This window comes from Gallus gallus, chromosome 2 (genome assembly GCF_016699485.2).
Source record: "Gallus gallus isolate bGalGal1 chromosome 2, bGalGal1.mat.broiler.GRCg7b, whole genome shotgun sequence".
Lineage (NCBI taxonomy): Eukaryota > Metazoa > Chordata > Aves > Galliformes > Phasianidae > Gallus > Gallus gallus.
Window position 1 is genome coordinate 16,926,862 of NC_052533.1, and position 24,350 is coordinate 16,951,211.

Consider the following 24,350-nt stretch of genomic DNA (forward strand, 5'->3'; position numbering starts at 1 on the left):
TTTAAACTTTCCCACAGATACGGAAATCAGTGGCTTGAATAAGGCACTGTTAATTGTCTTTTGGCACAGCCACTCTTTTTAACCTCTGGAAATTTTGCGTCCAATTTGAAAGTTTCAAATAATTAGTAAAGCTAGTTGGAATAATAATAATAAAGCAATCAAAGGCTGAATGCACTGGCAGCTCTGGAATGTCTTTAAATCAAAGGTGTAAAGGTAGGTATAACTAAAATGTGAGAAATATGTGTGGAAGACCTCTAGGACTTGTTGAGTGAACAGTTAATTAGATAAATTAGCAAAGAAAGCTGTATCTTAAGGAGAAGAAATATAGAGTACATGATGAGGAAATACAGTAAGAATAGCCAGAAACCAAGTTGAGTTATGTTTTCAAAAGTAAACTAAATAACATAGTGTTAAGGTTTGGTACAGTTGTCATTAGATTAGTTTTACTCTTTACCTAACTATCAATTAACCATATCTTTCTGAAACAATGGACAGCCTTTGTCTTTACATGCTGGTTTAACTTGATCTTCCACCATTGAGTCATCTGTACTTTCTCTCACATTGAAGTCAGCAGCAATGCCAAGATCAGAAGTGAGAAAATGAACCCTGTTTTTTTCTGTTCATACCTGTATCAGTTTTAAACTCTAAGGATAACTTCTACAATCTTGATGATGACTATTTCTGTTGGAGCATTTCAGAGCTATCCAGAGGAGATCACAATAAAGACTGTTACGCATTTCCTCAAAATCAGGTTAAACAATCTTTTAAACTACAGTGCTGAGATCATTCCGGTTTTCCTTTGGTTTATCTTTGACACAATGATAAAATATAAAACTAAGAGTGGCACAGGCCCATATTGTTCTTCCCTCACTATCAGATAAAAAAAGATAACACAAAGTTGGTGTCCTTATTGACAAACTCTGCAAAAGTTATGCAGAAACAAATTTATTCCAGTAACACTTCTAAGCACTGTGGAAGAATCTTCTCAATAGCAGTTCTTTCTTTCCACACCCACAAGACTCGTCTCTCTTATTTCACCACATACATTTTCAACTAGTCTGAGGTCACTGCCATGACCCTTGTGGTATTCCTAGCCTGAAGCTCTCATATTAGTTTCCATTAGTTACTCCTTGCTGAAAATCTGTCTTCCATGTTCATAATGTGTCTATAAATATTCTTAGCTGTCTTCAAGTACTAAGAAAACCAAAAAGTACATCTTCTCCTGAAATAAAAGAAATTTACTTATTTGATATAATTTTATTCCCTAATAGCCTCTAGAGTTTTGCTCAAGGTATTAAGTTATTTGATATCAATTTTAATAAAAACAGGAACCGCTGAATTTAATCCAGTAGTACTTCTTACTGCAATTTCACCCTTGGTTGCTATCTATTGTAACTTGCTGTAATTCTGCAGTATACTTACTACCTAGTGAAACAAAAACATGGAAAATTTCAGTTACAGATAATTTCAATCAAAGTGGTGCGAGAAACGAAGATTTTAAGTGTCACTCAAACATAAGCACTTTGCTACAAATAAACACATTTAGCTGGCTAAGAATAAAAAGCTAAAAAATTCCCAAAGACAACAAACAACATTATTTACCAAGGGAAAACTTGTATTTTTTCTATCTGATTGAAGGAAAAAAAATGTGAAATTACCTATTGGCAAAAGACAGTATCATACACCTGTATCAGCAGTCTGTTGAGTGTAGACAGTTATTTTGGTAATCTAGAGAGTTTGGGGAAAAATATTGGTTTAACCCATTTTGCCAGTTAGAAAGCATTGATCTGAAAGGATGACTTTTGGATAATAATTGCATCTGAACCTCTGCTCTTGCCAGAATAGTTCCACTGACCAGTAAAATGACTTTTTCATACTCCTAACTTATAAAAACATGCCAGTAAACTCGGAGGAACACAGAAAGCCCATGATACTTAATGACCAAACATGAAGAAACTGATGACTGAACAACTCAATGAGATGAACTAGGAGAACTATCCCAGAGCCATTTTTAAGAGGGCCCACAAGCTTTGCCATGCAATACTGACAGACTTCAGTTCACACTCACCAAACAGTTTAGTGTAGCAAAACCATAGCAATATGCACAAACAGGCACAGGACTTTCCTATCAGAGAGTAGCAGCTGTGCTGCTTTTGTTGACCAGAAGCTGAGCCCCTGGCCTCTGCAGAAGCTGTGAGCCCTGGCCAGCCGGCTCCCAGCCAGAGGTAGCAAGCTAGTACAGCTTCAGAGGATGTGTCTGCCAAAGGCTACGCAGACATGTTAAGCATTTATGGACACCATAAGCAAATGTTTTATGCAGTGATGCTTTTTCCTTTTAACTTTTAAAGAGGCAATAGCAAAAAAAAAAAAAAAAAAAGACAAGAGAACATTAAGCTTCCTGTAATCATAGAATGGCCTGAAAGGCCATTGAATGAAGGACCTCAAAGATCATCTAGTTTCAACCCCCCTACAATGGGCAGGGTTGCTCTTTCCCTTGAACAAGCACAAAGAGAGAGCCAGATGGTACCTGCTTGCATTTCCTTCCACCTATATCAAGAACACATTATTTGCGTGGTAACTGCCGCTTATAAATCCTGTTTTTTAGTACTAAACCATGCAGAAGTTATGTGTTCAAGGGCATAATCCAGCCATTTAATTACTCTATATTCGCAGGCCATACTTGACTGGTAGTTCCACCACATTTAACCATGCCAACCATGGGAATTCTCTTCAGTACTTAATTTCCAAAGAGTTCTCCACTGTCAGTAGCAAGTTTAGGGGCTGAGCAACCAGCATGTAAGAGCATATCTGGTTCCCACATCACACCAGAAATCCATATCTGTAGTTCTAACAAGCAGTTTGACTTCTTGTGTCATTAAGGCCTACGTTTAAATAGGATCTTGGACTGGCAAACTTAGCATAGTTCAGGAAGAGACTGCCAACAGGTCAGTTTACTGAGGCCACTTCAGTTTGCCATTATCTTTTTCATACCAATGGAGCCAAAACTGGAGGTAATACTCCATGCACAATCTCACAAATGTCAACAAGAAGGAAATAATCACTCCTGCTGTCTAAGTTTCTGTTCACGTAGCCATTTACGTAGTTTTCACTGCTGACCTATAGCCATTTCATTGCTAGACCAAAAGTCCTCTCTGCAAAGCTGCTCCCAAAGCAATCTGTTCCCTCCCCATTCTTTGCTGCATTTGCATTTCCCTTTGCTGAGCATCATGAGGCCCCTGCTACCTCAGTCCTCTGGCTCACTGGGGTTCCAGTGAGTGGCAGGCTGACTCTCCAACATACTAAAAGGTCTCTCACGGTTAGTGTTAACTCAGACCCTGACACTGGTTCATTCCATCCCAACAGCCAGTTTGCTGTTACAAATTACTGTCTCCGAAGCCCACTCCTGAGGAAGACCACTCAAAACCAGCCACCACCTGAACTTGGAAGTATTAAGCCCTATTGATCTTGAAGGCCACCTCTGTCTCCCCAGTGTGGCTATAATGATGCAGTAATGGGTGTGCAAAAACCTTTAAAATCTTTTCTGAAACCATGATAAACAATACCCATTGCTCTCCCTCATCCCCACTACCAGTATACTCATCACGAAAGTAACTGGGTAGAAGCAATGGTACCAAGAGTTCTTGTATGAAACATTTGAGCAGTTAAAAATTAATCCAGACGGACTTCCAGTTTGAAAGTTGTTCAGATCACTGACTCTACTATCCCAAGAGAGTACCCTAATCAGCAGGCTATCGATCAGACTCCGGTGCAGCAGTAATCCTCTTAGTCTGTTTAACTCGGGCTAATTTATAGCCAAAAATGCAAATGAGAAAAAACAGATCAAGAGACAGCCTTACGTGACAGCGAAGAGATGACAGTATTTCCCTTTCAGAACAGAAACCTGAATGCAGGCCCAGCTCTATATAGCAACTACGCATTAGAATCACTACCTAAAAGTATAAACAGTAGTGGGAGCAATGACTAAATCCTAGAGCTGTTCTCATTCAGGGACTTGCTGTCAGCACTGGCAATGATTCCTAAATGCACTGTGCTGAGGGTGAGGCACTACACTTCTTTGCTTGGCCAAATTCTTGAACTTCTCACAACACATGGAACTGCACTGCCTTTTTTTGCTTGTTTCTTTGCCTTTAAGCATGCCCTTATGCAAATGGATCAGACTTAGATTTATAAATTTTACTTAAAGTGAAACTTAAATTATCCAAGCGATAGTTCCTATATCAGATTTGATGCCTACCTTTCCTTGCAGGGTAGTCTGGCCTGTACAAGCTACTCTAGCTGCCAAATCCCTCTTCCAGAAGACACCCAATGTTGACAGGACAAATTGCTGCTGCTGAATCTGAGTAAGAAGTGATAGAGGAGGATGAGGAACCTGCACCTTCTGTGCATGTATGATTTGCAGAAAACAGGGAACCCACTGCTACCTTTACACAGCTTCACAAATTTTATCAATTTGGATCCTAATTACTTTGCCTTCCCCTTTATCTTCACCACTTTTCATTTGGGCTTATTTATGTTGCAAAGTCCTATAGAGGTATTTTCTCACTGTGCATATTACCCAACACAGGTCACATTTTTAGTTGGAAGTCCTTTAGAATTACTGCAGTACAAATAAATAATAAAGATTTCATTCAGAAAACATTTAACAGACATAGTACTGACAGATACAAGCGAGCACAGATAATGGTTTTACTTTGCACACTGCGTATCTCCTACTCCAGTATCACTGCAATGAGTCCATTGGAACAACGCTGATACACCCCATTGCAATGCGGTCAAATTCAGCTCCAGCATGATACAGCATCTAAAATCCACTGTCAGACAGCTTTTTAGTGTCAGACAGAATGTGCTTCTGTTGAGACAGTATGTACTAAAGAAGATCTTGCTTCTTGGAAATATTTGTTTTAAGGTACACACATCTTCTTTTATCAAAAGAAGACTGTGGTAAGTAAAGAATAAATGTGAGTGCACAAGAGCATGCCTGGGGAGGCCCACATTTCACTCTTCCATATAGCTGTCTTTCACAAATCATGTAGGGACAATAAATGATAGAGACAAAAACCCTCAGCAGTACTATATGTCAGTATGATTGTTTACCTTCCTTCGGTCTCTTGCTGAAAAGTATTTTATGTAAGAGGTGGTTTTTATTTTCTTTCCAAGTCCAAAAACTTCAGCTGTAATTTGAAGAAACGTGAAAGAAACTGACATCTAAAAAAAGTTGGATGGCAAACGAAGGTAACTGCTGCTACCTTACAATATTTTAATTTCCTAGGATCTGTGTTTCAATTCTGTAATTGGAACTAGTTGTTTCAGGCTGTTTTTCTTACAGACTTGCCAGCTTACTTTAATGTATCTGACCATGACAGCAAATATTTACATGACCTTTTTGCATGTTGGCTGCTTTGCATACACTGTAAAAAGACAAGATAGGGAAAATTTCTTTAAGATGACTGAATACATTAAAGCCATCCTCAGTCTTAACTTGAAATGCAGTTCCCAGGGAGCTTTTCTCCCATGAACTAAGCTGAAGCTCCCGCTGACTTCATTCGGCTTCAGTCCTGCTCTAAGGAATCCAAGGGGGCAGTTCCACTGCTAACAAATACAGACTTCTCTTATAAAATCTATACCGGTTCACAAATGTTATGCCTGATTTAACATGCCTGCTTTAATTTCTAGCTCATAAATGGTGAATAACAATTAATTACCACCAATATAAGTCTACTTCTTCACTATTTATATTTTTCTGTGTTTTCTGTAAAACTGTAAGTTCTACAGTGCGTTCCATACACACAGTACATTCCATATACAGTTATTTCCACCATTGGGTGGCAGCAACCAAGCCGCTTCTCCTTCTGCAGAAGTAAAATGGTAACTGAGTGTGCACTTATAGCCCAGAAAGCCAACAGGATCCTAGACTGCATCAAAAGAGGGGTGGCCATCAGGGTGAGGGAGGTAACTGTCCCCCTCTACTCTGCACTCCTGAGGCCCCACCCGGAATACTGCATCCAGGTTGGGGACCCCAGTGCAGGAAAGACGTGGAGCTTTTGGAGAGGGTCCAGAAGAGGGCCTTCCAATATTTAAAGGGAGATTATAAGCAGGAGGGAAATCAACTATTTACATGGGCAGGCAGTAATAAAACAAAGAGGAATGGTTTTAAACTGAAGGAGGGAAGATTTAGATGAGGTGTCAGGAGGAAGGTTTTTATTGAGAGGGTGCTAAGGTGCTGAAACAGTCTACCCAGAGAAGCTATAGATGCTTCATCCCTGGAGGTGTTCAAGGCCAGGATGGATGCAGCCCTGGACAACCTGATCTAGTGGCTGTCAACCATGCCCACAGCAGGGGGTGGAACTAGACTATCTTTGCGGCACCTTCAAACCAAAGCCATTCTATGATTCTATAAACTATGGCCCTGAAGCTCTTTTGAATGGGTTTTACGGAACTTCTGCAAGAACTGCTGCAAAAGATCCAGGTGTTAGCATTATAATCAGCATTTCCATAGAAGGCAGAAGCAAAATTAACAGACTCTATAATCTGTGCCTGCTGATACTAGGGGCTGAGGGGGCTAACAAATAATATTCAAAATATTCCATGACTGTTTAAGACCTTCCTCATACCAATCCTTAAGCATTTATGCAATTTCACTGCTGTCATAATCCCTCCAAAGGGAAAGAAAATGCAAATGTTTGCAAGATCAGACATTTCTGCAGAGGCTTTTTTGTGCCACCCGATTTTAGGCACAGAGTTGCAGTGAGGAGCCCACTCACACTGTGATCCTCAGCCATTGTGCCTGCAGCAGCCAGACAACGCACTGCCCACAAGTCACTGAGCTCCATCCTCCTCCTTCCCTCAGTTCTCAAACCCAAATGTCTGTGTTTTTATGGAAATCGCAGCTAATACCATATTCTCCCTTCCTCTCTTGCCGGAGGTTGGCAATCACACCCTGCCCTACAGGGCTGCGATGATCATGTCAACCTCTCTGTTACCACAGAGGATGCCAGCACCCACCCCTACAAAGCACCAGGCCCATCCTTTGCAAAAATGTGTTACATGAGAGAGACTACTAGCAGAAATATTTGCCAGCCCTCACTGCACGCACTTGCTGCTGCAGTGGCCTCGCTGGGCGCTCGTTGGGCTCTGCTTCCTTCAGGCAAACTGCAAACGAGGTCTGTTGAAAGCTGTTGAATGCTGTCCAGGTTTCAGCTGATTCTCACTCTGACAGTTTTGCTAGATAATTTTTTTCCCACAGTTATCAGGCTGGAAGAAATCCCAGCTTTCAAACAGACATTTGAAAATACATCTCATTTTCTCTTGCGCAGTGAATTAATTTATTCTAATACCACGCTTTGTCTCCAGGCTGCAGATTGGTGAGAGAAGTGCCAATTTCTGAAGGACCTCTTAGCTGAGAAAGACCTGCCTTTCAAAAGCTGAGGCTGAAATTTTACATGGACCCAGAACTAGAATACTGATTTCCGGGTCAGCTCCTCGTGGTGACAGCCTCACATGTCAGAGCACCATGTCCCGTTTGACCAGCCCTGACTCATAGAACCACAACGTTAGGGCAGCCAGAACTCACTGCCGCTATTCCTTTTCGGCTCCGTGTTAATTCAGACCACAGTTTAAAAACAAATTGACTCAAATGAAGCTAGGAAGATAGGAAGCTGGAGAAGAATTAGAATTCCAAAGAGAGAACATCCATTTTGAAAAATAACGGCACTGAGATATTACATGCAAAATTAATACAAATTCACCTAACTTGGTCATTTTCCACAATAAAATACGTTGGCTGGTGATCCAAATGTAATTTGTATTTAAATTAGATGAAATTAAAAAATTAACAGAGTTGGGAAGGGAGGTGATTATACGTAGTTGTATATAGTCAGGTGAAGAGAATTATTTTCAGAGTGCTTTTAAAATTAAGGTTATAAACAGTTTGCTGTTCTTTAAAAACAAACACTGCCCTCCTACTTCTGGAAGTCAGAGCAGCCCTATCAGGGTCACGCTCTGCAAAGAAGCCCACCAGGAATACTTCAGAACACTGCTCACAGCAGCATTAGTGGACACTGGCAGAAAAGACCAAAAAAGATATTGTTGTAAAAGAAATGCACTGAAGAATAACAAGCTAGAATTCAACTATTTTAAGATCATTTTTAGATTATCTTTTCAAACAAATTGCTTGCTAATAATAGTAATAGTCCTGCAGCAACTTGGATATGACATATTGTGGGTGGTGACAATGTATTATCTCCTATTTGGCTGTGTGGCGATCCCATAAGCCACACATACAGCTATGACCCCTCCTCCAGCACAAGGGGGAAAAGTCTCATTTTGCTCCAGTCTGAAATCTAAAAACCCCCCAGTCAAATGTTTCATATCACGTTCCTTCCTATACATTTTTTTTCTGTCTGCATTTTGCCTGCACGTGTTGGGATAAACCAGAGCATGGACTGGCTTAGTGTAGGAATGATGGGCTGAGATGGGATGCCTTGTGTGGTCTGAAGTCACTCTTGTTAAATAAAATGGTACATCTTCATGTGACAGAGGCAACACAATTCAGTATATGCAACAGATGTTAAAAAATGGTATTTAAGAATTGATTACATAATAGTGAGCTTCTCCAGCTCTGGTCCTCACATCTCAGCAAAAAAGATACTTTCCAACCAGAATAAATTCAAAGAATGGTAGTAATGATAATCAAATGTACGGGATGGTTTCTGGGTAAGGAATGTGTGATTATAGCAGCACTTCCCAGCCTGGAGAATAGATGTCCTGAGGGACATGAGAGAGTCCTGCAAACTGAGAGATGGCCTGGGGGAACTGACAGGGATCTAATATTTGCTGTCACTTCAAGCACAAGGACAAAGATGAAGACAAGATAAGCAAATACAAAACAAAGCAAAAGAAAAGCAATGATTGGGTAGTAAACCAACAAAACATACCGCCAAAGTCACAGCTGCGGTGCTGTGGATGCAAAAAATTTACATGAGTTCAAAGGGAGACTGAACAAGTACCTGGAGGAGACATCTCTAGAGGGTTATTACATAGACAGGAACCATAACCAGGAAATCCCTAAGCTGAAGATAGCTTGAGGCTGGGAGAGCAGTCAGGGAAAGGAGCACACCTACACTCTTACTCTTGTCTTGGCTAGCTGCCTAAGGTCCCTGCTGTGCTGCAGACAAAATATGGGGCCAGGAGGACTCATGGTCTAATCCAGTATGGCCTTCCTTATGTTCCTATCACCAGGCTTATTTGTAGTGATGAGCATGTAAGCGTACTGACATTTTAAGAAGACTAATGTCAGTTTTGCATACTGACAATAAAAACTGTTTTTTCGGGTCAGCTTCTGGGGAGAAAACACTGCACAAAATACCAGTGCACAGCAGGCCACCCCTTTTGATGTCAGTGAAAAGCTGTTTATCAATTCTTGGCTTGCACCTCGTGCAGAATCTCAGAACTGAGGTTTCCCACATGACCCAGGGAGGACCCATGTATATGCAGGAGATCCCAGTGCTGATGGATGATGCTGACTGCCCGCTGAAACCCACTTGGAGAGGCTGGAACCCATGTCGCACAAAGACCTGCCAAGTCCTGATCCACCTCACATCACAGTGAGGCAAACACAGAAATCCTTGGGGTGAAACAAGCCACACTGAGGACTCTCAGACAGCAGTGACTCATAGACAGAGATGGAATCCTCTGCTCATCTATTAGACATGCATTGCAAGCTTGCTTTTAAAAACACTTCTAAACCATGAAGTAGTGTGCAGGTCAGAGTATTAAACGTGTCAGTGGTTCAATGAGCACCAACGAGCAGAGCCCAGTCCTTAACACCATGCCACTGCTCTGCTCTCACACCCAACACCCTGTCCTGTTTTTTTCCCATTTATTTTGTTTTTCAGATACCATGACACTTGACGGAAATTGTCTTAGCTTGTTGAGGAATAGGTAAAGTACAATGATAAGCTCACAAGCTTATAAATGATTTACAGCCCAGTCTTCTTTTTATGTCACTCTCTCTGTTGAAAGAGGAGATTTTTGAAGAAAAACAGTATTTCTGTTTATTGCCTCTGAGCAGAAACTGAGCAACCCGTCCTCAGCAACCCACACACAACAGCTTAACTGCCCTCTGGTGTCTTCCCTCAAAAAAACAGGCAGTACTTGCTCCATCCATCAGCTGATAAGTCTCCCAGACAGCACCCACTGTTAGCACAGCAGCTCCAGCTTGAAATGGATTTCAGTTCAGCCCTCAGATATGGAAATAAAAAGAAAAAGGCAGCAAGTGGAGCTGCACACCTCTATTTCTGTCAGTCATGTCACCACCCAGGTGGAAGGGCACTGCCCTGAAGAAAAGGGCATTTCCATCGGTGTGTTTTCACACTGTCTTGTTCAAATAGCAAATCTTTTCTCTGAGAACTAAATCTGCCAGGCAATGGTATTTCTAGATTGCTTCAGACTAGGTCTAGCTTGGAAGAGATGATGAAGAGACAAAGCCAATATCTCCTGTCAGAAAATATGGGCACAGGCTTGTACAGAGTTCACATCCACATAGTAGGCTGTGATACTACAAAAATAATCTCACCATGACCCTAGGTTAGCCAGTACCCCCATACTAAGCTTATTTCCAAAAAATAATCTTCTACCAAAGTCTTTATATTTTATAAGCCTATTTTAAATATAGAAAGGAAAGCATGAGCTCAGAGTAGAGAGCAGAGGGACTGAAGGAGGGCTTACCCAGTGATCTCTCCTTGGTTTGGTTTGTCGACCGCACCACAGGAAGGCTCGCCCGTGTGCGGCTGCCCCTTGAGAAGGGAGTTGGGGAATCACCCTCAGACATGGCCTCTAAGGAATCAGCAGATGCTTCAGATAGATGCTCTGTCTGGTCTCCCAAATTGGGCTGTGGGCTCTGCGATGGCTTCGGGCTTCTAGTCTGCAAAACAGAGCATTGCATTATTTGTCTACTGGAACCAGAATATTTGGGGGGGGGAGGGGGGGGAAGAGAAGAAGGAAGAAGTCCAAACTTCTTCAAATGCTGGTATGCTGAAGGTCCTCTCATGTAGATTATATAAGAAAACAGTGTCCTTGGGTATTCTGCTAAAGATTTTATTGTTGTACATCCACATTGCAAATTTCATCACTAACAAGGCCCTCAGGGCAAGATGTGCTGAAGAGATGTACGGTAATGCCATTCCTTGATGCTCAAACAACCACTGTAGCATAGGCACGTCTACACATACACATACTGAACATTTAAGATCAGAAGGGTATTCATTGTGCTTTCTTAAATTTCCATTTAAACCTTCAGTGTATGAAAGTATGAAGAGGACAGTAGTAGCACAGCAGCATGTCAGTGTCATTTAAGCTATTTGTAGTTAAGGTTATAATAGAGAAAACTTTAAAACACTATTCCTATGTTGACCAGTCTAGTAAGAAAAATACCCTGAAAAGAAATTCTGTGATACAGTCACAAGCCATCAGTCTCAAAATATGCTGCTATGACATCCATGAAAGGTACAGGTCATGCAGCAAGGCCACATTAGCTACCCAAAATTTCTATCTGAAGTCATATATAATTATCTTGCTTTTTCTTGTATCAGCACAAATTAACTATGATTTTATTGGGCAATCACATTACTAAATTGCTAAACACAGTAACTGGAAAGACAGACTCTCAGTGGAAGACAGAGGGAGTTTCTTCTGTGCACTTCCACTGACACTATCACTGTAAGATCTGCATAATAAAAACGCACTCAATAGGAAATATAATGTCCTGAGCTATTTTTGCTGACTACAAATGAAGGAGTGTTGGCATGAAGAAATACACTCAGTACTGTTTGCTCCATTCAGTGAAACTCCCTCAACCACATGCTATGGTTACTTTGCAAGAACAATTTTCCAGTCTTTCAAGCAAATGTGGTATCACAGCAAACTAGAACAGACACTGTACAGAAATCTAAAGCAAAGCAAACTCACCATCCCAAAACAAGTACATAAATACAAACTTTTTAAAGGCCTTTTAAAGTGCACCAGGCACAAGATACCATAAAATGCATATGGTTTACTTTTCCCTATCATTCAAGGCCAGATGATAGTACATTAAAAATCTCCTGTATTAAAATTAACTTCAACCCTACATTTGAAGACACCGTCAAGATCTAAAAAAGTTTTTGCTTCCTTCTGGAAAGCCAAGATGTCGTACATTTGTTCACATCTGGTTCCTTCAGTGTTTCTTTTTTAAGCGAGATGAGGTGAGCTTGTTTCAGTAATGGCATGTATCACATAATACTCCCTGTGTGACCTTGAACGTATGAAGAATTTGAACTTTTATTAGATTTTCATTAGCTGGCTATAGAAGCTTGTTGTTGCTAAGCTGTCTAGTTGCTCACCAACTATAATAAACCAGGAATATCTCATGAGAAAAGTAAATCCTCCACTTCTGAAATGTTAATATTAAAATATTAGGTATTATTTAATGTCCTGCAATAAAGTTGTTCAAGAGCATTGAATTTCTGAAGGAGTTAAAGTTAACAACATTTGTTCTCAGTAAACTGAAGTATGCTTTGAAGTACCTCTGACATGGTCAGCACTAGTCTTCAGGTTGTAAATACAGGGTCTTATGTCTGAAAGCTTACAGAGGTGACAAGTGACTTGCAAACACAAAGAATTTGATTACTCAGTGTTTCTTTATTCAGCTTTCCAAAATGGCTTGGAAATCATCACTGCTGAAGTACGTAGGTTGCTCTAAAAGTAATGACTTCTATTTATTTCCATGGAAACTACAACAGATAAAAAAGCACAACAACATTATTTAATACACAAATTCCCCACTACAAAACACTTTTTCAACAGTCACCACCATTAGCTATGCATTTTTGCCAGCAAGGAACAAGAGACTGCACATTGCACATGTAAAAATTTGTCCCCATGGAGGTGACCCACTGTTTCACAGCCGCTATGAATATGTTATCATTACTAGGAAAATGTTGTTCATGAAATCCATCCTTCATTGGCCCAAATGGATGGAATTTAGGAAGCACAAAATCCAGACTATACAGTGGGCGTGATAGGACAATCCAGCCAAGGTTGGTAATGTGCTCCACTGTCTTCAAACTGGTATGGGACCAGGCATTATCGTGTTGCAAGAGAAAGGCTGTCTTGTTTTCGGGCTTGACTTCGGAAGTTTGAGCCTTCAGCTTAGACAGCATTGCAATGTTGTGGTCAAAGTTGATGCTTTGTCCGGATTTCAGGAAATCCAGAAGGATCACCTCTTTCCTATCCCAAAAGACAGTGCACATGACTTTGACCACTGAGGGCTGCATCTTGAACTTTTCCTCCAGTGGGGAATTCACATGTTGTCTCTCCATGGACTGCTGTTTTGACTCCAGCCTGTAGTGGTGACACCACATCTCATCACCAGTAATGATGTGAACCTGAAAAGTGCCACCTTCAGCCTCAGGGAATCCTAGAATGGCTTGGATTGGAAGGGACCTCAAGGTTCATCAAGGTCCAACCCCAGCCTTGCATTGGTTCAACAGGTCCTGACAAACTTGCAAATGATAATCTTTCTGTTTTTGTGTGAGCATTTGTGAGACCCACTTGGTACAAATTTTGTGATATTCCAGCATGGCCAATGTCATTTCCAACACACTGAAGCTGATATTCAGCTCCCTACACAGTTCCCTGGTCATAATCTGCTGATTTGCATGGATGAGCTGATAGAGATGCTCTTCATTTTGTAGTGTGACAGCTGTGCATAGCTGCCCAGAACGTGGCTTGTCTTTCACGTTACTGTCTCCACAGCCGAAACGCACCATCCGCCTCACTGTGCTCACATTTACTGTTTGGCCTCCAGAAACATCAGCAAGCATCTGTGAATGTGAATAGGTAATTCCTCCGTGTGGAAATAATTACAGTGCCACCCCTTTGCTCCATCTGAATGTCATTCCATGTCAGATGCCATTCTTCAGACTGCCCCCCTGCTGCCACATGGCAACAAAATGTAACGGAATATTGTCAGAAAGGTTCCACCTCTACTGTCATACCACCAGCATTCACCTTTGATGTCATGAGCCAACATAATGAAAAAGGAGGCAATACTTTTGGAGCGGCTCTTGTATTGCATTTACACAGGCATACTGCAGGAGTACTACCAAATCATGTCATTACAGCTTCCTAACTCCTTGCAGTGATTAACAACTTATCTGTATGTATCCATTAACAAGATGATAGAAGGCACGTGATCATTCTCATCTTCAACAAAGCTGTAACCAAAAAAGTTTTGCTGAGAAGGAAATTTTGTTTCTTTAAGACAAATATTCTGATAACATGAATCAAGCTTATTTTGCTTTTCACTCCTCTGTTTTTCTCTTTCAGTTGAACCCCCAGATGCCATCTGAGTCATACCATTGCACGTTATCTACACATATGAACAGGTGCGTACTTAAGCAGTAAGGAGATAATGCCATAACCACAAGCAACTAGACACGATCTCAGCTGTGCACAGCACATTCTGTCAAGGCACAGGTGGAGACAACCTCAGCAATGTCATGTTTCTTTGGCTGTCCCCAGGGCAATTCTTCAGCACCTAACATATGGTCTGACACATCCCCCTGAACTAAAAACACCCCTTTCAGCAGTCCTCATTCCATTCTGCTCAGATATGAAGCCCAGTCCTCCTCTTAATATGGTATAAATCCATACTATTTCCACTCTAGAAAGTGAGGTTGCACAGATGTAGAACTAATGCAAGCTATTTTATGATTAATGAAATCCACCATGTATACAAATAACCTTTTTGAAAGATTTCATGCTATTTCTCATGCTCAACTCATGTTAATATTGTATTTCAGATGTAATTCAGAATTTTAAACCAATTATAAAAAGCCTTCGAACACAGCAACAGGAGCTATTCAAGTTACTGAGAGATATCAGTACATACATGATAAAAGAGCACTTTTAACATTGGCAGTGAGCACCAGGCTTAATGATCCTTAATAACCAAGCACATTCTTAGGCAGAACTTTGGAAAACCAGGCAATGAGGTGGGTAGAGGACAGGCAATATTTACAGAGCCATAAACTGCACAGACTTGTAATGACAGTCAAAGAAAGTGGGGTAGAAGCGTTCAGCAACACCCAACCCTTGTAGCATGGTGACTACAGAATCAGATAAATCAGACAGATGGCAAAGAAACCTTATTAAATCATACCTCACATATATTTCCATAGCATGTTCATTACTGCATTTAAAGTTATCCAAAACTTTAAATATTTAATTATGGGGAACTAGCACGCAGGATAAGAATTTACAAAATAAGTGTTCACCGTACAGCTCATCATTAGGGAAGTATGAGAACACAGGCAGAGTCACAGAGTGAATGGATGGCTGCCCCTGGAGCACTGGCACTGTAACTGCATGCTGCAGAGATCCAGTAAGAGCAATAAACTGAATGTTACTATACCAGGTATACTATACCATTTTTAATATGTCTGCTTGCAAGAAATATAATACTTTACACAGAAGAAAAGCCAGAGTGCTCACAAAGAAGGACAGTTGTAAGCAGATGCTCTACACATGCATGCAAAACCAAGAAAGACCAGCACTTTCCTAGGCACACCGTTGGGATAAGTACCCCAAAACAGAAGCAGGCTTAGAGCTAAAGCAGCAGGGCTCTGTTTCCCCCTGTACCAACAATGCTTAGGCCATAATGTCCTCAAGTCAGACACAGTCTTCCCCAACAGCTACATTAGCCAATACTCCCCTGCATGCTGCTTTCAGCTGATCTTTCAGTCAGCTGAGCTGAGCTTCCATGCTAGTACTGTGTAGGAAGCTCAGCAGAAACAAAAAGGCCAAAAGATGAAAGATTCTGGTGAAAACTTGGATATAATTGCAGAGTGTTTTGAGATGATGATTTTATTTAATCCTCTTGAAATACAAGGATGTACATCTCTGTAATCTTTTCAGGGTATCACACAGCAGTTACAGAAGACCTGGTATCTTCTAACTGCTCTTGGGACTTGATAAAAAAATAAAGCTATGGCTAATCAAGCCTCACTACTGCTGGCTGACTGTTACAGCTTGTCCAAAGCATCCACTTGTAATTTATCTGCTGTTCTTTCAATGACTTGGAAAAAGATGGAAAAAAGTACACGGCTCTGTGAACGCAGTAAGATTTCAAATAAGGAGCAGTGAGACCAGAGGTACCCGAATAAGGAAAGTAAAATGTGGCAGAGATAGCAAATAGTCCCAGGGCACCAGAGATGCCCCCAAGTGCCACTGAGCCGCAGCCTCTGCCCTGCTGCCCTCCTCTGCCTCCAGGAATCCTCCACATAGAATCATTTAATTACAGAATCATTAGTGTTGGAAATGACTACTAAGATCATTTAATCCAACCATCAGCCCAACACCACCATGCTCACCCTTTGGCCTAATGAGTTGTATTGCTATGCTCATCACAATTTCCTTCCATGCCCATTATGCTGTTATTTACCACACTCGTATCTCTGATTTTTTCTTTCATTCTTTTCAAAAAGCTGCAAATTTCACTTCACAAGTTTTCACAGACAAAAAGAACCTAGGAGGTTATGTACTCGTTACCTGAAGAAGGATTTAATTTCACCTCTTGATCAATTTTCACTTTCTATTTCCTGTCTCCAGGAACTTCCTTGGTCTTTATCTTGACAGAAAGTTATCTCTTAAGGAGAATAATCTTATCGTGTACATCTTCAGAGTTGCTAGCACTCCTGGCAGCATATGAATGGTAAACAAAGATATAAAAAGAATAATACAGCCCTCATAAAATAACTCTCTTTAGGCATGTACTCCAGAGAACACACTTAGAACAGGCAAAGGAAGCAAACCAATATTTGAGTTTCTTCACACCATTTCAAAAAACAAATAAAAAGAAAAAAAAGAAAAGAAAAACAAAAAGAACAACAGAGATCTGTTTTTCTTGACCTTCAGGTAGATTGTTTCTCTCGTGACTTGAGCCAATGATGGCTACTGGATACGAAACCGACTGCAAATGCACACATAAACAGGCTGTGCTTAATGTATGATGAGTTTATTAACTCTGAAATATTGTCACAGCACATGTGCTCTTATTACTGCAGCAGTCATATTTCCTCATCCCATTTGTGTCAGATCCAAATAACTTTTGTCTGAAGGAAGGATCTGCTTCTTCCAAAGGCACAGAGTCTTTAGGGTCCTATGCAATCCCAACTACAAGGTTTTACTTGTCTAGACATGCTACTAGTGACATAGCTGCTGCTGGAGTGAAAATGAATACTACCTATGTGTTCTTACGGCTAAGAAATTATTATAACAATGTTTTCCATACTGCTTTGTCAGAAAATTTAAATGCGTATATGCACCTATGTACACCTGAGTTCATATTTCATCTATGGAATGGATACACTGGGATACCCTCACACACAAAGGCAACAGGCAGAGTCCCTTTGAAAAGGTGCTGCACCAAAACTCACTGCAGTCAGTCCCACTGGGAGGCACTCAGCTCACTGCAGCGTGGGATGCTGCACCAAGTGGGTGCCTCACCCATTTCTGTGAATATGCCTGAAGGCAGAACTCTGCTTACGGAAGGATCTTTACCAGCATTCTCTGTGTACACTGATGCTGACCATGGTCTCTTTCTCTGAGCAGGGGGAAAAAAAAAAAAAAAAAAAAAGCACATCTCATCATTTGTCAGGATTTATAGCCATATTTTTAGGTAAGAATGATATTCAAACCATGTGAAAAATCCACACGCTTTCCCAGGAGCCTTGCATGGCCAGCTGCACGCTCCCTGCTGTGGCCGGCCGCCAAGTCCCATTTCTTTTAATCCCGAGGACAGCCGTGGCTGCTGACTGCCACGCTCCCTGCTCCGCTTCCGCAGGGCGATCCCTGAGCTAGCAGGGAATTTTTCATGCAACTCTGCTATAAATGATTGACACAGAGCAGCGTTTCCAGTCTTTGGTTCCCAACTGTAGGCACGCAGATACACTGAAGCATGTTTTTCTGGAAAGCAGTGCGTTTGCAGTAAAGATATTCATTTGAAGCAATAAAAGCTGTAGGTGCTCAGCACTTATGCTGCCAGACCTCTTATTCAGATGTTTAATTGGAGGAACTCGCATTTGAAAATGTGCCCTGAGGAACTAGGCAGCCCGCCTAAGAGCAGCTTAATTAGTCCAGACAAGTCCAGACTGAAATATGCAACATGCTGTGGCATCTCTTTTGAATACATGAAATATATATAAAAAAAACCAAACCAACCCCAATAATCCGTGCTGCACTACAGAAATATTTCTCAGAATGGCTCTACCCAAGTCCAAGGCTGTTCTTTTTTCTCTTTCTACCAACGTCAGTCTGAGATTTTAAGGTGGAAATTACAGTAAAATGATAGATAGAACGAACAGCCATCCATTGGCAATAAGCAAAACTTACACTGAATGAAACAAATCAGAGACACAGAGCTCTGCTGTATTCTAACGCCTGGTGACACGAAGTATTTATTTACGTGTGAGAGCTCAACTCAAGAAGCGATGCATCACCTCACCACTTCCCTCTGCAAAGGCTTCCATTGCCCCATCTATCCTGCTTGCAGAACTCACCCCTTCACAGTCTGTCATATTCTTGCATTATAGCCTCAGTTTAATATTACTTTAAGTAAGTTACCCATAAATTCATGCCTGGGCATTAACATTTGTCTTAATTAAAATCTTATGGCAGCTTCAGTTGGAAGCTATTTCTCTTTCCCCTCCTAAAAACCCCACTGTGAAGCGTTCACAGACAGAATGATCCCTTTTTCCAGGCAGGAGACGGCTGCACCTCGTCAGCTGCAGGTGACTTCTACCTACACAGCCCCCAGAACTGTCATGAGAAATCCAAAGATTAAAAGGGATGATTTAAACAAAAACTGTCATTATGCTGATTAAAGGGGAAAGATCCTTACATGCTTAAAAACCCACATGCAAAAAGGAGGAAAAAGAAAGAAAGAAAGAAAAAAAAAAGAATAAATACCAGATGCCCAGATGTACCTAGGGGATAGTGTGTTCTGATTCAAGAAAATGATTACAGACCCATCCCTTTTCTCCCACACATGTGCCTAAGGAAAACGGGACGAGGGCCTGTTTTTGTGGTGTCTGTTTCCCAAAGCAAAGGAGCACAACACAGGCTCCAGCCCACGGCTGCCCTGGAAAAACCTGCTTTTCTGATTTCTAAAAACGAGTGAGGAGATCTTCATTAATACCTTATTTCAAAAATAACCGGGGGAGGGGGAAGAAAAAAAAGAATCCCTCACCACTGATGCTGGTAAGTGGGAGGGAGGTCGGTGAGTGGGACGGGGCTGCTGCAGGAGTGGTGCTGTGCCAGAGCCGAGCTTCACATCCTCTTTGCCCACTTGTCACGGGGCCTTTCTGCTCCTTCCTCCCTCGGCACAACAGGGAGCAGCCTCCCTGCTCCCCACACCCAGCCACTCCCATCTTCCCCGTGGTCAGCATTTTTATTGGCGCACTGAAGTGCTCCAAGTGGAAACAAAAGCACCGGGGAAGCAAATAAGCTGCGTGCTCCGAGGCCTCCTTCCTTATTGGCAGCACGTGTTGGTTTGGTGCTTTCATGGTTGTGCTTTTGGCAGAAAAAAACACCCACCCCCCTAAAAAAAACGTATCTGAAAGGTGTGTGTGTGCGTGTGTGTTCACTGCTAGGGTGGAAAAAATCTGCAGCAGGTATCCATGTGAGAAGTCACATAGAAAGGGAAGAGGAGCCCAACAGGTAGAAAGATGTGACAGAGGTGATTTCAGAGGCACACAGGAGATTTAAACAAGAACTCCCAAGAGCTGTGGCCTCCCCTCGGCCAGCCTGCCTTACATTGAGATGCAAGGTATGGAGAGACGCTTCCAAATCTGCATGACAGCAGGGGCTGACTTTAGACAAGGCAAGTACAACCCCAAGACGCAGAAGCATATGTAAAACAACGTTAGCATATTCTGCATTGGGGTTCTTTTAAATGTTAATTTACATTTCAGCTGGGCCCCCTATACTGCCCTCCAGCCGTTATCCCACTTGGGTGTCCAGCAAGTGTTTTCCTTCAACTTAAATTCTCACAAAAAGATGGATCTGCAAGTTGAGAGCTAAGCTTTTTAGCACATCAAATACAGTAATATTTACTTCTGCATCCAAAGATCTGACCTCAACTTTGCAGAAACTTTTCTTTTGTAATAATTACATAAATAAAATCAGAATTGGGTCAGCTGGTGGGGATCTGATTTGACTGATTTATCTAAGACCTCCCACTGAATTATGGTGGATTTCAAAACATCTATCTGAAATAAGAGTGTGGACTTCGTATCTATCATGCCATTAAAGGAAAAGTCAGAATTAAAAAATCATCAAAGGATGCACATGCATCACACTCCCATATGCAATTAATCTATATGAATGACACCACTTTCAGAGGGAAAAAGCATGCAGATCTGTATTTATTTGAGAGCACTAGTTGTGATGCAAACCACACAGAGTTAAAAGGTAACAAACTCAATCCACAGCAGAGTGCAGAAAAAAAATAAAGTACAGTACTAACTCTCTGAGAGGATTCAATTTTCATCAAGTACCTTTGAATGTCAAGTTCTGAATGAAGGGAGACCAACATGCACTGCAAAACCTGTGGATCAAAGAGAGAAAAGAAGGGGAGGGGGAGAGATAATTGTTAACAGGAAAGGAAAAAGGAGAACAACAGAATTAAAAGAGAATAACCTCTACATACTGAAGGTATACTGAGAGAGAAAAGGAAGAGAGGAGAGGAGAGGAGAGGAGAGGAGAGGAGAGGAGAGGAGAGGAGAGGAGAGGAGAGGAGAGGAGAGGAGAGGAGAGGAGAGGAGAGGAGAGGAGAGGAGAGGAGAGGAGAGGAGAGGAGAGGAGAGGAGAGGAGAGGAGAGAGGCATGTGTGTTAGGGAACAACATGTTCTCTCAATGCCTAATATGCTACATGTGGTGGTAAGTCAAAGAGGCTGAGAATCTTTTTCCTGATAAAAGAGTTAATGGCAGAGTTTAGCCACACAGATTCAAAAATATATCTAGCAACTGTATCTGACAAGAAATTGTAAGATATGCATTCTTCTACAGGAATGATACAATTCTTGGCCAGAGTTAGCAGCAGTTACTGTACTACAGAGTGGGTTTCTCACTTACAACAGAGACGTGGAATCCTTTCAGCACAACTTAGCAATATTACATTAATCTTGATTAACCCAACTTAAAAAAGAATAAAAGATAAACTATGGTATGACTAAGAAGTGTTCTCCAGTCATGTCTCTCATAACTGTTCCACATCTGATCTTAAAGAACACAGACTGTGAAGATGTGCTAAATGGGTTTAAAAGCAAACAAACAAACAAAAAAAAAAATCACCCAAAAAAACAACAAACCAACCACCTCAAATCAACAAATATCATTCTCCAAACACACGAATGAGATGCAAACTGGAGGGCAAACTGCCTACTGATGTTTGAGACCTTACAGGTGGAAGTCCTGTATTCTGCTTAGACTTCATTTGCCTGCAGGGTGGAGGGTGGATGGAGGGGATTGCATACAGTGCTCTGAACAACTTTCTCCAAGCACTGGATTCCCCTCAGCCAGCACCACGCTCTCATGACAGCTACTGTCCCACTACAACATGTAACTATTCACATTGGGAAAAGGAGTGCCACTTCACTGATAACAAGGGCGTCATTGTTGAAGAGTCTTACTTAGCAAGTAACTATAATGCCAACATCATAATTAAGAGAGAAATACAAAGAATCTCTTGAATTTTACAAATCCAGGGAATATGAGCATATGAATGTTGATTGTGGGGACAAGATAAGCAACATTCAAGTATGTACACTCAAGATTTTTCATGAGTTTCCCTTGGATACTTTGGAAGGGCAGTACTGTTCTATTTAAACAGAACAATAGATCATTTTTCTCCCTGTGATAAATGCATCATTTACAATTGTTCAAGTAAAATGCTATTTTTACAAATATGCCATTTATGCAAACACAGTACAAATTAAATGTAGCCTTCCGGCAACAACTGGATAAATTCCAGTTCCAAACCACAAAGACAAAACAGTCCGTTGCTAATGGTTTTTCATGCATTTATAATGTCACCGCCCCACAAACCTGAAAAGTTCTGTCTGACCTTTAATTAAACTATTCTGATTAAAAATATATATATATATGGATTTTCTAAGGACTAAACCCCATCTCATTGCCAAATATGTGAGATTTTCAAAGGACAAAAAATTATACTGCATGTCTGCTTGAAGTTTGGTCTGCATTACATCTCAAGACCACAGTTTGGAAGGACCATTATTTTGCAGAATGGCAGAATCAAAAGAGAGCATTAGTCACCCTCCCTGAAGACACTGCATAAAACCAATGCAAGCTACGTAGTTTCCTCAAATCTTGACCCTCTAGTGGGGAATTACAACTATGTGCTCTTTCTCTGGAATTTCCTACTCCCAAAAGAAATTAGGAAATGAGGGACCCCATCCCTAATCCAGGGAAAATATTGCTCTTTCCCCACCTCTTATAACAATGCATTTATTTTAATTCTAAAGCAAACAGTTAGCTAAAGATTCATAGTTAAAATACATGGAACTGGTCCACCTAGGTCTAGAAGTCTCTCTCTCCTTTTACCAGAGTCACTCTAAAATCCTATGGTGCTTCATGTGATACAGGATTAAGAATTAGCAATCTCTGAATAAATACTGTCTGGCAGGAAAAAATGAAACACACCCAAACACAGAATGACACCAGCAGTGCAGCAGAACACCGACTTCTGCACCAAGAGACAAAAGAGGCCTCCTTGATGCTATGCAGCCAACTTTGGATCACCTACAGAAGAGCCAGACGTGCCTACATGGGAGAAATATAATCAAGACATAAAGACCTTATTATGAATGAAATTTGACAACAATTGGGTCTGACTTCAAACCTGAAGCATGGCCTCCTTTGGAACTTTCCAAAATATTTCTTAACTTTCTATATTCCTTTCCAAATTCAACACCACATCGATGCCTTCATCAGCAGTCCGGTGACCTAAAGGGTATTTAAAGAAGGAAAACAGTAATGATCTATTTCTTCCTTTGCTCCTAGATTGTAGAGGAGTTTTTATTTTTTATTTTTCTAATTGTAGACATGCCTGTGGATATATATAGCACACAATGGTGGGAAATGAATTCACGAAGAACTTAGCAACTTCCACACGCAGCAAGGGCTGCGATCTCCGCATCCCAGGGACAGGTTCCTGTGACAAACCCCATCTCCAGCTTCCCTTGTCTCCATCAATGTACCTCAGAGATGTGAGGTACCAGAGCGAATAACCTACATGAGGGGAAAAACAGGATGTGGAAGCAAATTCCACAGAAGATTAACAAACCTTGGATGGGACTTACTAAGAATTGAAGAGCTGTAAAGCACTGAACACTCAACTAATGTGCTCTGAGCAACCTCTGGTGGCCAGTAGGTAGGATCCTGCACCTCCTAATAAACTGAGTCATGCAGGACCTGTGCCTTCTATCCCGGACATGAGAGCAGATCTTCAGCTGGTTTGAATGAACCACACTTGACCAGTTTCACCAGCATGAGGTGAGTTCCAGTGAGCTGGACGATGGCAGGGTTTTTTGCTGTCTGTCACCAAAGGCCCTCAGAGCAGAGGTTGCTGCTGAAAGACGAATACAGGTGGTACCAACTCTTGTCAGTGTTGGGCTAACATGAAAGAAACCAATAAATACGGGCAGGTAGAAAGTTGAGATGTAGAAAATCAACAATAGAGCTTAAGTAATTTCTTCTGGAGAGAAGCAAAAAATGTTAAAAGCTAAGGAGAAGAGTGGAAGACTTAGCTAGAGATACCACATTCAGCTAATGAATGCTTGCACAGCTTCTCTAACAGTAGGTGTGAGCAAGATGGGATGCTACATGAAGAAAACATGATTTCAGGAGCCAATATCTGCTGTAATGAGAAAAGTACCATGGAGAAAAGTACCATGGAGATAGGAAACAGCTGCCAAACATGTTGCTTTTGAACCTAAATAGAGTGAGCCGTTGCCCTGGGAAAAGGTGTAGAAAGCTAAGAGCCATCAGAGGAAAGCAAAGATGCCAGGAATGCGGGGAATGTCATCAAACTGAGTCCTGAGAAATGTCTGGTGAACACTGCTGCAAGGTAGTACTCAAAGGGTTAGCATGCAGTAACTTAGGGAGGACAAGGATTAATATCTCGAGGCTGACTGACTGTGTTGGTCATTATTCCAGGCCCTTCAAAACAAAGGTGAATGAACTGCATGCCTGCCTTGTGGGATCTGCTC

General features: G+C 41.3%; 1 protein-coding gene across 23 annotated transcripts in view; it reads right to left on the reverse strand.

Moving 5' to 3' along the window:
- Positions 1-24,350, reverse strand: part of KIAA1217 (sickle tail protein homolog) — a 277,578-nt gene that overhangs the window by 83,290 nt on the left and 169,938 nt on the right. For 12 of the 23 annotated variants that reach the window (XR_003074153.3, XM_046938245.1, XM_015282040.4 and 9 more), the window contains exons 3-4: positions 20,585-20,665; positions 10,747-10,942 (exon numbers count right to left, since the gene is read on the reverse strand). Coding sequence is in view for 22 of the 23 variants with exons in the window: in XM_046938245.1 (XP_046794201.1) it covers positions 10,747-10,942; positions 20,585-20,665 (277 nt within the window). In the remaining variant the exon portion in view is untranslated. Of the gene's footprint in view, positions 1-10,746; positions 10,943-19,306; positions 19,486-20,584; positions 20,666-24,350 lie in introns of those variants that run through there. The other 11 variants (XM_015282038.4, XM_004939233.5, XM_004939226.5 and 8 more) reach the window with 3 other exon arrangements.